At 36.7% G+C, this 12,300-nt stretch overlaps 1 protein-coding gene across 4 annotated transcripts in view; it reads left to right on the top strand.

Moving 5' to 3' along the window:
* RIC8B (RIC8 guanine nucleotide exchange factor B) overlaps window positions 1-12,300 on the top strand; it is a 39,424-nt gene that overhangs the window by 13,651 nt on the left and 13,473 nt on the right. For 3 of the 4 annotated variants that reach the window (XM_062589081.1, XM_062589101.1, XM_062589109.1), the window contains exons 3-6: window positions 2,642-3,250; window positions 6,237-6,331; window positions 11,088-11,241; window positions 11,583-11,678. In XM_062589081.1, the coding sequence (XP_062445065.1) occupies window positions 2,642-3,250; window positions 6,237-6,331; window positions 11,088-11,241; window positions 11,583-11,678 (954 nt within the window). The remainder of the gene's footprint in view (window positions 1-2,641; window positions 3,251-6,236; window positions 6,332-11,087; window positions 11,242-11,582; window positions 11,679-12,300) is intronic. The other variant, XM_062589090.1, reaches the window with a different exon arrangement.

The following is a 12,300-nucleotide window of genomic DNA, read 5'->3' as shown; positions in this document are numbered from 1 at the left end:
GAGACTACAGACCAAAGTTCTAGATGTAATGTGTCTGTAGACTCTGTTGTTAACAAAATTAGGGAAATTTCCCTTAATTTCAATGGATATTGATTGGATCAGGTTAGTTATGAGATGATCATCTGTCTTTAAAGTCTGCAAAGAAATATTCAGGGATCTTACAAAAGCACTGTTAATAAAAAGTTGGATAGGTTTTTATTTTGCATTTATTTACTGATGAGGGAGTATGTCTGATCCAATGTGTCTTTGAAATGTTCATTCAAAGTCTTGGTTTGGGCAGAGTTAGTAACTTCCTTCATTGTTAATATAGTGCTGCTACACAGTTTCTGTAGAGTGCGAGAGTCCAGTCTGGGAACCAGCTGTTGAATTTTGGTAAGTTATCATGGACCACCTTAAAGTGCCTATTATCAGTAGAAAAGACTGTAACTTCTATTAGAAGTTCTAATAGTCTAATAGAAGTCTGCTTCAACAGGAGAAAGTGGCTTTTTCCTATCTGTAGTTCTTCAAATTGTCCATTTGGTTCCATTATTTATGAAAATCTAGCAGATCTCCCAGCTGTTGCTTCAGATTGCAAAGCAAATTGTGTAAAGACTTTTTTAAAAATATAAATAATGTTCTTGTCAGAAGTCTGAGCTGTGGCCATGTAATTTGACTATGACTCTAGACTGGCAGTTCCTTGTTTCCTGGTGTTTTTAAAAACAGTTAAGATGTCACCCTGAAAACATCTAGTGCGAGTGTAACACATTATGCTAAAATCAGAGGCTTGCATACCTCTGTGGGGTAGAGCTAGGTTAGTGCTGAAGCACTGTGAAAATTCCATACTGAAGTATCTTTTTCCAGGTGTTGTCCGTGAAATTCACGTGTTAAATAGTTAAGTGCAAGCTCAGTTGATCAAATGTTTTTCTATACTGTAGCAATACCTTTAATGGAATATGCTAATCGCTCTTTGTCATTGCTCATGTGAGAGTAAGATGTGGAGCTCAGTCCTTGTTTTCTAACTCATACTGGATTCCTCTTGTCACAGCTGTGGAGTCATAGTCACATAATCTTGGTTATTTGGACAGTGCTTTTGGGCAGGCTTCACCCCGGCACAAGCACACTAGAAACTGTGTTGTGAGTTCTTACTGTCTGACTTGTTTACAGGTTGTCTTTTAAACATTCTTAAAACCTGCATTTTTTTTTATCCCCATATGCTGGAGTGTCTTGTTCTGGATTTGCTTTAGACATAACTATTTTTTAAATTTTGTCTTCAGTTGTAACACAATTTGCTTGGGTATCCCAAGTGGAACTTTCATTTTGAACTTTGGGTCAGGCTAATGGGCTGCTGTCTGTTCTCTCTCTCTTTCAGTACTGAAAAATGCAATCCCACAGACCATTCCATAAGTGCTATTTTTTGTCCTGTCCTAGTATTCCTTTACTTTACAAATCATTTACTTATTCATGTGTACTGCCTGAGACTATGATAGACGTTTGAAGTCCTAAGCTGACATCTGCACAGGGGCAAAACAAATCAGCTGCTACTGTGTTTCCTTAGTAACTTACTTAGGTCAATGGTCAAGACATAAAGGTGGAGAGTGAGAAGGGGAGTATCTCTGCCTGATAATGTACAATAAAGTTTTTATTCCTGCTTATCTGGGAAATTTTTCATAAATATACTTGTGGCTCTGGTACCTGTGAGTAACTCTGTTACCATGAGCTTATGGCAATAAAAGCCCTATGGAATCCTGCTGCATCAAGCAACCTCTTCTGTCCTTTCTTTTCTCCTTCTTAGCTGATCACGTGATAGTCTGTTTCTGTTTTAGAAAAGATAATTCAAATCAATAGTACTGTTTCTGTTGTGTAATTAAGATATTATACTGTTTCTGTTGTGTAATTATTATTCTGAGTGTTGTATTTTCTTATGCTATGTTTATATGACTAATGTTTGACATAAACAGCCACATTGGTGCGAGGTACTTGTTAAGAGCTCTCAATTCAAGAGCACACTGTGTTGACAAGGCATCAATTTTGCTGATTTAGTACTGGTACAGCCTAATACTTGCAAAGAAACTGAATTATGTTTCTGACTTCTGCCAGACTTCCTGTATCAGTCAGAGATTTTTGCTTTTGAGAATCATACTTAATGTGGGAGAAGTCTGTATATCAGGTTGAAGTAGCAACGCAAATGGTAGCTGCTAATACAGGTACACTTAGCAGTTGCTTTTTTGATCTGATTTCTGGCGGTCTCTTGACTAAAACAACTTCAGCTTATGATTTTATAGATAAATGACACTATTCTACTTTGATATATTTAAGAACCTTTCTGTTCTCTCTGGCCCTGCTACTCTCACTCCTCAAGTTCTTAGCTCTGATACTGAGAAAACTTTGTAACAGGCGGCGATGGGTGGGATATGTACTGCCATTTTGGCTTATTGCTTTTGCCAATGATGATGTATTTGGAATATACCCATAAAGAAGTATCCTTTTGATGGTCTTTGGACATCTTTTGTAATAGTTTATATTCCGAAAAGCTAATATAGAAAACCTAGTTTCTCAAAGTTATCTGAGAAGTCATTAGTTATACTAAAGCTTAGCAAGAGTAGCTTTCTGTTGACACCAAAATTTTGATGAAACTATTTCTGTTTTTTTTCTGTTTGCATAGAGACTATGTGAGGAAATTTTAAGCATCCTTGAAAAAGACACAAAAACTTCATGTCAAGTTGCCTGCCTGGAGGCCCTGCGGATTCTTTCCAGGGACAAGAAGGTTTTAGCGCCTGTAACCACAAAGAAGAACATGCAGATCCTTATAAGGCTAGCAAAGCTGGACACGATGGAAGATTCTTTGGAAAGGGTGTCTGAATATCCTGTTATAGTAGAAGCTTTAAAATGCCTTTGTAATATAATTTTTAATAGTGCCATTGCACAGAAGCTCAGTTTGGAACTGAATCTTGCAGCTATGCTCTGCAATCTTCTGAAAAAATGCAAGGACCAACAGTTTGTTGATGACATTAAATGCTTTGATTTGCGTCTTCTCTTCCTGTTGTCACTTCTGCACACAGATATTAGATCACAGTTGCGTCAGGAACTGCACGGGGTGCAAGTCTTGATTCAGGCTTTGGAAAGCTCCCTGAGTGTAAGATGGACAGAAGAATATAAAGCAGCTGAAGACCATGACAGACCTCCTTTATCTTTGCAGGAGACAGATTGTGCCATTGAGGCACTAAAGGCTCTTTTTAATGTAACACTTGACAGTTGGAATGTCCACAGCGAGGTAAGGTTTAGTTGAAATATTTTCTAGATTGAATTTGTTTAGTCTGTGAGAGCCATAACCACCATGTAGATACAGAGGAGGTGGTGGTTGTCCAAGACCCAGAGCAAGGGGCAAGGTTTTTAATCCTTGGATCTTTTTTGTTTCTATAATTTTGACAGAAGATAGATTGGGATTTTCAGAACAGCAACTGAGATAGTCTTGAAATCTTGTATTAACATCATAGTCAGTTTCTCTATGTGTGTAAAATCTATCTGAAAAACATTGTGTCTGAATTCTGGTTATGTGTGAATGATGGTGGGCTTTCAAGAAGTGCTCATTACTTTCAGTGCCAAAATAGGTTTTTATCATGTTACTGCTTGGATACATTTATCCGTGAACGCTATTTGCTAATAATTAGCTGGCTAGGAAAAACTTGTTAATGTGTGTGTCTCAGATGGCTACATCTCTGAAGATTGACTATTGCAATACAATAACAATTAGAGCTAGGTGGTCTCCCATGCTTCTTTTACCTTTTCTGGGCTTTATTATAAGCACATCACCTCAAATATTTGATAATAAATAACTCTGGGTGAAGAAATAGTAGGGGTATTATTTTAATGTCTTTTTCTCCCATCCTTCCAGTCTCAGGTTTGGATTTAAACTTGATCTTTTAAGTTGACATTGAGTTCAACCACCAAATACACTTTCATTGTTAGCATTTATAAATAAGATTTACTAATTTTTGTTCATGATATAATATCTATTTTCCCTCCTGCACCCAGACCAATGTGCTTGCTATGTAGTGCATCCCTACAGGTTTAGAAGCAGAAACAATACTGATAGCCTTTATCTTTAATAACCTAAGACTCCAATGCAGTAATAAAAATGGAATAAAATGGAATAAAAATGGAGTAATAGCATCTTTCTTCTTAGTGCATATAATATTGTCTCTGAAAGCGTGGTGTTACCTTTTCAATGGACATTGTAATCATGATCCAGTATATAAAACTATGTAGAAGTTTACAGTAGCTAAAATGGACAAATAATTGTTCTGCTTAGTGCATTGGACTGAACAGCAAATAAGATATAAGTCATGCATTGCGTGAGCTTCAATAAGGAATGTGAAGCTCAAAAAGAGTTTGAAATTTGTTCTTTGCTAAAAGTGTCCCAGGAGCACTCTGAATAAGAAGTGAAATACCCAGGGTAAGGTAGTGTGGGAGAAATCAGAATAGCCAGTATTTGAAATTTCAGGGAAATATGAAGAAACTGAGGGGCTTTTCTCTTATTTGTCTTTCTAGCCTAGACCTATATTAAAAATATCTTTAACATTCCCAGAGGAAGATGTTGTTCTTTGCATAGGCAAATGATTGCATTTGAGATAAGAAAAAATACCCCAATCAAGTATATAGTACAACTGTATGAATGCCTGCCATTTAAGAGCTTTGAAAGAAGTACCTGTAATTAAATACTTCTGTGTGAAGGAAATAAATTCAGGTATTAAGCTGGAAAATAAAGCTGTGTTAAATGTTTACCTTTTGAAAAGCACTCTGAAAAGAATCTGAGTCTGTCTTGAACTTGTTACACTCTTTTGATCTCTCAAGATCCCCAGTATTTTTTAAGTTCAATTTACTTCAGAAAGAAGGATGGAATATGTCACATGGTTGTTGTGGAGGTACCTTATGAGACTTCATTTGGCAGTTCCCTCTGGAATAAGGGCGATTTTGTCCCACAGAACTTCCTCCCCAAAGAACCCAAACAAGTAGTTATCAGAGACATTTGCCTCAGATTTGATGAAATTATGGTATTAGTAACCTTTTTTATTTTTATTTAAGTTAGATGAGTGTTTAAGGTGTTCTGAGGCTGGAGAAGCTTGTTTTCTGTTTTGAGATGAAGCCTTTATAGTTAAAATTCCTAAAGGGGGGAAAAAAAAAACCAATACATTAAGGAACTCTTTGTTAGTTTTAAACCATTAAGAAGATGTTCAGTGACGTTCTGCTTAGCCAGTATCCCTGTGGAAATCTTAATGATTTGCAAGAAGAGTAAACAACATGTTAGTGAAGTATGTTGAAGATACAGAATTTGAAGATATTGCAAACTTTAAAGGGGATGGAAAATAAAAGAAGACCCAGAGAGGTTAAGCATGTAGGTAGAAAACTAAATGAGGGTCATTCTATGGGGAAAAGAATAATTTGAAACACCAGTATTTAATGACTGGAGGTAAAACCAAAGTAGCAAAGCCAGACAAGCTGCAGGTGGCACAGCTGGGTGATTTGGACATTGATGATACAGTGATACATTAGGTGCATTGTACTAGGACAAACACACAGGAGCGTATGTGAGATGCCAAGAAGAGCTCATAAAAAAGGAACAGGACAATGCTATGCACAGTTAAATGGTTGCATTATTTTATACTTTGTGTGGCTGCTGTTTGGGAGATTGGTAGAAAGAATTGCTTGTAAGGTGTAAAAGTAGGGGAAATAAGGTTGATGAGAGTAGAGTCGTTTATAAGTAAATGGAGAAAAAGGTTCAAGGGAAAAGGAGCAAGTGAATTAGAAAAAGAAACAGATCAGGTGGAGGAAATGAGACTGTTGGCAGCAAAAGGACTAGATAGGAATGAGGCAAAGAAAATGAACATACGGAATCTAAGTTGATGAGGAGAGGGCTGCATATAAACTCAAGAAGGAAGATAGTAGTGGTGTAATTAAGAATACTGGTATGGAATTGAGCAATTGATTGTAACTAGCCTGGATATCCCAGTGGATTTCTTGATAGAGGAAGCTCATTTGATGGGAAAGAAATCCCCAAGAATGTTAAAAGGCCATCATAGCAAAGCTACATTGCACCAAACATTCAGTGAACTCTAAGGTACAGTCCTTTTATTGATAGGGATGGATGTTATGATCTAATAGGTATTTTCCATCTTTAATTTTTATTATTCTAGTGACCTGAAACCCTCACTTGCAATCTTCAAAATGAAAAAATATCTTCATAATTTATATTTATATAGAATGAATCTCATCAATTTCGTTACATGGCTGCCATCCTCCGCCACTGCTTATTAACCAACGGCCCTACTGAAGACAAAACTGAAGAATTACACAGGTTGGTAGAATTGCAGAACCAATCTATTTTGAAAGGTTATTAAAAATATTCTGACTGGTGTCTAAAGAGGAAATCAGAGAAACAGTGAAAATTATAATTCTGTTAAACTTGTTTAAAATCTTACCAATCTGTTCAGTGAAAACTCTTTGCCTGAAATGCTATTTAAACGTCCCCTATTCCAAAGAGGAAGTGGCTGGTAAGGTTGTTATTTTTAATCAACAATAATGAAGTTGACTTTGCTGAGATCTTTCTTGTGTAATTGAGAATGAAATTATTTATGGAAGTCCTAGCGGTAGTGCAAATTAAAGTAGAATGCAACTATTGTTGCGTTGCATAGATGTTTATGAAAAGCTATGTTTTGAAATTTTTATATGCTATTTCTGCAACTCTGATGCATTGAGGTGGAAGTAACAGGTTGATACTTTATTTCTAGTAGTTCTAGTGCTTTTTTAGAGCAGCCTAGATCCAGAACAGCCTACAAAAATCACTTCTCTGGTGTGTGGGCAGGGTCTGTGTGCATGTTCTTAAGGCACCTAAAGGTGAGTGAAACATCTTGGAGTTTAGTTTTAGATATATGCCCTTTTTTTCCTCTTAGTCCTGCATCTGACTGTTTGAATTATTGGCTGCAAGTATAAAACAACCAAAATGCAGTGTTTTTTAGTGAAGTAGTAGTTTTCCCCTGTTCAAAATTACTAGCGTTCTCTGATGTTATTTTTATTTTTCTGAATAGGTCAGGTGCCCAAAAGCCCAACGGATAATAAGTCATGTTATCTCTTGGAAATGAAAATCAGTGTGACTATTTTCTTTGTCAAAACATGTATATCTAAGTGTCAAATCATGTATATCTTTTAAAGATCTTCTGAGCTGGAAGAAGGATATAGCTTTTCACACTCAACAGTCTTGAAAATTTTCAGTGAACTTTATTAAAATCTTGAAAGGCTCTCAGCGATCATCAGGCTTAGTAGCTGAGTGCTCAGATCCTACCTCAGACCTCTCCTCATTTGGTACAGACCAGTTTGAAATAATTTAGGGTATCACAGCAGTAGTTGCCATGAATAAAAATAGTGATGAGCATGTCCTAAAGGCAGTCAGTGTTTCTTCTTTGCTGCTGCTTTTGGCAGGTGTCTCTTATCTTCTCTTAAGGGAAGGCTTGTTGAGAACAATTTCCCCACAGCTGGGAATATTGAACAGATTTGGACAAGTTCCATAACTGCAAGAAGATAAAGATAGACCTTTTGCATTTAAGCCTGTACATAGTCAGCAAAGCTGTCTGATATTACGGTGAGTTACTGTACAGCTAGTGTTCTTCCAATGAAAATGTGCTTTGCTTCCTTGTCTGGGAATATGGGACTACGATAATTACTCTGTAAAATATATCACCCCTGAAAATTTATCTTGAGCTACTGTGAAAGGATGCATGTTATGTTAGTGCTTTTGCTTCTAGCTTTTACAGACACTTACAGACAAGGACCAAAAAGGGCTTTGTAGCTAGAAGTAGGCAGCTAGGGAGCAAATGTAATATTAGTGTAATTTCTGTCCTTACTTTTGTCAGTTAAAAGGAAAATATTGTGTAGGCTTGCTGTCTGCGTGGACCATCTGTCCTTCCGGAGGTATTAAATCAGGGCAAGGAGTGTCTCTCATGTTGGAGAAAGGGAGAACAAGGAGAAGGAAAATGAGGCTGAGTATCACTGCCTTGAGTCCTTTCAGTTGTCTGCTCTACTCTGTTGAACTCAGTGCAGAGCTACATCAATCTTTCTCTTTCACTAGGAAAGCCACTTACTCTCTCTGTTAGGTGCTCCAGTTAGTTTCTTTAGCTCAGATTAATAGAAGGAAAAATGCAAGTGTAACTCAGCTGCCTCTAATATTTGATATTGATCTATGACTTATGCAGGATTTTTAACCCGTTAGATCTCTTCCTAGGCTTTTATTTTTTGCAATTCAAATATTTCATCTTGTCTGCAAAACCAGAGACACGTAAAAGGTCATATTGTCAATTAAATGATAGTGTGCTGTGTCTTCCACAGAAACCCTATCTAATTCCGTATGTGGAATAGATGTAAATAATAATAATAATTTAATGTACTTTTCTGCCAGTATTGTTCATCACAAGGCAGTTCTGGAATAAAAAAGTTGTAGTTCAGACTAATTCTCCTTGTAATCCTCAGGGGACCTGGATAGCTCACTTTACTCTCCTGATGTAGTAAGTCAACCACATATTTCATTCCAGATCAGAGTTTCAATAATAAATGAGTAGACTTGGTTAGCAGTCCATAGCTAGCATAGCTATGAAATGAGACTGTGTCATCAGCTGGACTGTTAAGTATGCTAAACTCTGAACCCTTATTGCTAGAGATGAGGTGCGAGTCAGAGAGAGCAGAGCTCAACTTCTCAGTGTGCAATCCACCTGGAGTCCATCAGTAAGGCATTTATTAAAATAAAAATAGAGTAAAATACAGGCAGACTTTAATACGGGATAAACTTTGTAAAGCATCAGGGTGGCGTAAGTATGTTTCCTACAGTTGATGATCACGTACACTTCTGTAAGTTTGTAAATCTGTGGAATTTAAGATACTTAAATGAAGGGTTTGGACAGCCTGTTAGTCTTTTGTATGGAATGCTTGGGCTCTGAATGTTTAAGATGAGGATTTATTTTATACGAGCATCAGGTATTGGATACGAGCCTTGATTGTCAGTTTGACTTTTATTTCTAACAGACAAGCAGAAACTACCTAAAGAAAATAACTAATTTATACCTGTATTGTCATAACTGTGGTTCTGTCATTGCATTACTTCACGTTTGAACGTGAACAGCTTAAAGCACCACATATTAGAGCGAGTGCCATTTTTGCCCGCTAACAAGGTTTTAATCAAGGCATTCAGCAGCTCTAAATAGTCCTTTGCTTCTGAATTTGCATATCAGGAGGGGGCTGGGAGCATGAGTGGGTGGATGTCATGTCCGAGTGATTAATGATCTCTAGGAAGCCGAAAAGGGGAGAGTAATATACGCAGTATTTCTACCCCCTGGAGTAGGAATGCAAACACTATTGTGCAGATCTGTGCATAGTCACTGACTTCCTGGTAGCTGGAGAATTTCATACACTCCTCTACCACAAATAAAACTGTCAGTGAAGTGACAAAGATCAGAAAGCCGGGCTTCATTTATTGAAAAGAATAGCTCAGACACAGTGATCCAGAAAATTAATTTTGTAGGTGTTTGGGAACTTGGTTGTTTAATAAGAAACTAGTAAAAAGGGAACTTTTGATGAAAGGCCTGAAGCCACCAAATATTTGTTGAATTTCACTCAGTCTTGTTTCTTGCTATTCCTGAATTATTAGAGAGTGGATAGCTTGTTTGATATAAAAAGTATATTAAATTGGAATGAGAAATAAAACAAAGAAAACAATCCTTCCAAAAAGCAAAAGTTGACTGAATTTTAATTGCTAAAAGAACAAAAGAAAGATGACATCATGTGAAAAAATCATCCAATTTGATGATACTAAAACAGCACATTTGTTGTAAATGTGCTCTATTACATTTGAATGTCTCAATTTGTTTTCTGGTGTACTAAATCTTTGTTAGAGCTGTATTCAGTAACATAAAACCTGAGTAAACACTAAATCAAAGTAAATATTAAAATGTTAAGTGAAATCTTCTGAAAAGTTGCCTCTGTTTTTGGAACATTTTGTCAGTCCTTGAAACACCAGAGCTCGTGGTTTTGTTGATAGCTTTGGGGTATGATATCTGTAAGCCAACATAGTTCTATATTATTTCTAAACACATCTGCTTATAGTTTTGGTGGGTCATCGACAAGTAATAAGGACAGAAGTCTGATCTTTCCAGCCTCTGTGTAAATTAGCATCTTACATGGGAAGAGTGCAAATGCAAGTCAGTAATAACATCAGGATAGATAGCAAACTCAAAGGTTTTGTATTGTACAAGAGAACTTTGCAAAGTAAGTTAAATAAAAGAGGAGGGAGGAACCCTATGGTTTAATTTACATCACTTAATGGATATTTGAGAAGCACTTTTTTTTCATGCTGAACAGAACCTTGAACTCTGTTTTGCTGGATGTTAGCAGGACTGTTTATGGAATAAATTGCCACTTGATTTTAGAGTATTGCATCCTGTCAGTGAGTGCGTTGTGGAATGCAGTTACTGAAAGATAGTGCTTGGTAAATAAAACCTGGATCTTTTTTATTTATTAGATGCGTTCAGTATTTTCTTTGCTGTATATGTTAAGCAGGAGTGCGAGTATTTGGGGGACCTGAGACATTCCCAGACCTCATTGTTTTGAGGAAGAAATATTTTCCACAGTATATTTTGTCATGGTAATTGTAGTAATGTGGGTGCATTGTAAACTGCTTAAGTTCCAAGGAAGAGGAAAGATCTCTTGTCTGCTGCAAATCAATGTTGAGAGTTCCCCCTGCTGTCCTGCAAGATCAGCTGCTTTAACACAGTGCTCATAGCTGTGCCCTTGTCTGTGGGATAGGATACTGCAGGGGCTGGAAGTAATAGTGTGCCACTGGAGTAAAGAGCTTTTGCAGCTTTTTTCTCTTTTACCTTGCTCATTCTAAGAGTCAGCATTTGGGTGATAAAGCATGCCACCCTCTTTAAAACTTAGAGAACAGAAAATAAAACATTGGTTGAGTTGCTGTGCCTCTTTTTAATTGCAGTTGTACAGATGCTTTATGGTGAATTGTACCGGGTTTAATTCTGTATTACAAATGAATAATGAATTTTTAAAATCTGTTTCAGCAATGCAATCAACCTTTTAAGCAATGTTCCAGTTTCTTGCTTGGATGTTCTTATTAGTCCATCATGTCAAGAAGAAACAGATATAAAATACAATGGTATGAATATGAGAGCAATTCAAATTTTACTGGATTTTATGGAAAAGAGAATAGACAAGGTATGGGCTTTAAAGATTCTTGACAAAAGAGGCCTCCTTTCATTAGAACAAAAGTGCATGTGTTAAATTATTTATAAACCCTTCAGAAAATATTTAATAGAAAATTTGGATGTCCATGCTTGGTTCTGTGCTATGAAACGCTTTCAAAATTGGGAACAAATAGTTGCCTATAAATGTCTGAAGTGCTGCTGGCTTATGTGTAAGTTGGTGAACATTTGGTCCGTCATCTGTTTGGTGTTTGTATTTTGGCTCTCACATAGGATTTCATTGAAAGGCCTGTAAGATTTGAAATAAGAAATTTGCTCTTAAGAGTATTTTACTTATATTTGTTTTGATTTTAGGGAAGCAGCTACAGAGAAGGTTTGACTCCAGTTCTCAGTTTATTAACTGGGTGTTGCCGAACTCACAGGAATATCAGGAAGTTTATCAAAGCTCAGGTATGTAAAATATTCATGAAACTCATAGAAATCTGGTTGCAATCCTATTAACAAAATTTGAGGCTTGTACTTCAGTGAAAGACACTGATGCTTTTAAATTATGGATAGTTTCATAGTACATTTCCCACAGAGTTCTCTTCGGTGTGTTTTTTTTTTCTTTTTTTTTTAATATCTCTGACAACTATTGGTTATTCGTTTTCAGAGTCATGTAAGTGTATAATATTTTGGACTAACTTCCATGGTACATACTGTAGAGCTATTAAATAGTAAAACAGGAGTAAAATAAAGCTGTTTTATATGGTCACTTTGGATCGTGCAGTGAGTGTCGAAGAGCCCAGTGGGGCCTGCCCCCCTACTGTCCAGCGTATCAAAAAAATCTCCAGTGCATTTAATGAAACAGCAAAGCTGTATGATAGCCAGTGAGGCTATTGTACTTTTAGGGGCTTCTGCTTGAGCCTCAGCAGGCATGAATCATTGGAATTGAAACTCGCGTTCCAGTGTGTGTCAGCTGTTCTGTCAGAGTAAAACTTGTTCTTGAACAGAGGCACATTTAAAAGAGTTGTTAAATACAGTGCCGACCCTGGGTAGGCTCTCCACAGGGAAAAAAAAAATGATTTCCATT

This window comes from Rhea pennata, chromosome 1 (assembly GCF_028389875.1).
Source record: "Rhea pennata isolate bPtePen1 chromosome 1, bPtePen1.pri, whole genome shotgun sequence".
NCBI lineage: Eukaryota > Metazoa > Chordata > Aves > Rheiformes > Rheidae > Rhea > Rhea pennata.
Note: the sequence above shows the minus strand (reverse complement) of the source record. Positions and strands in the feature narration are given on the sequence as shown.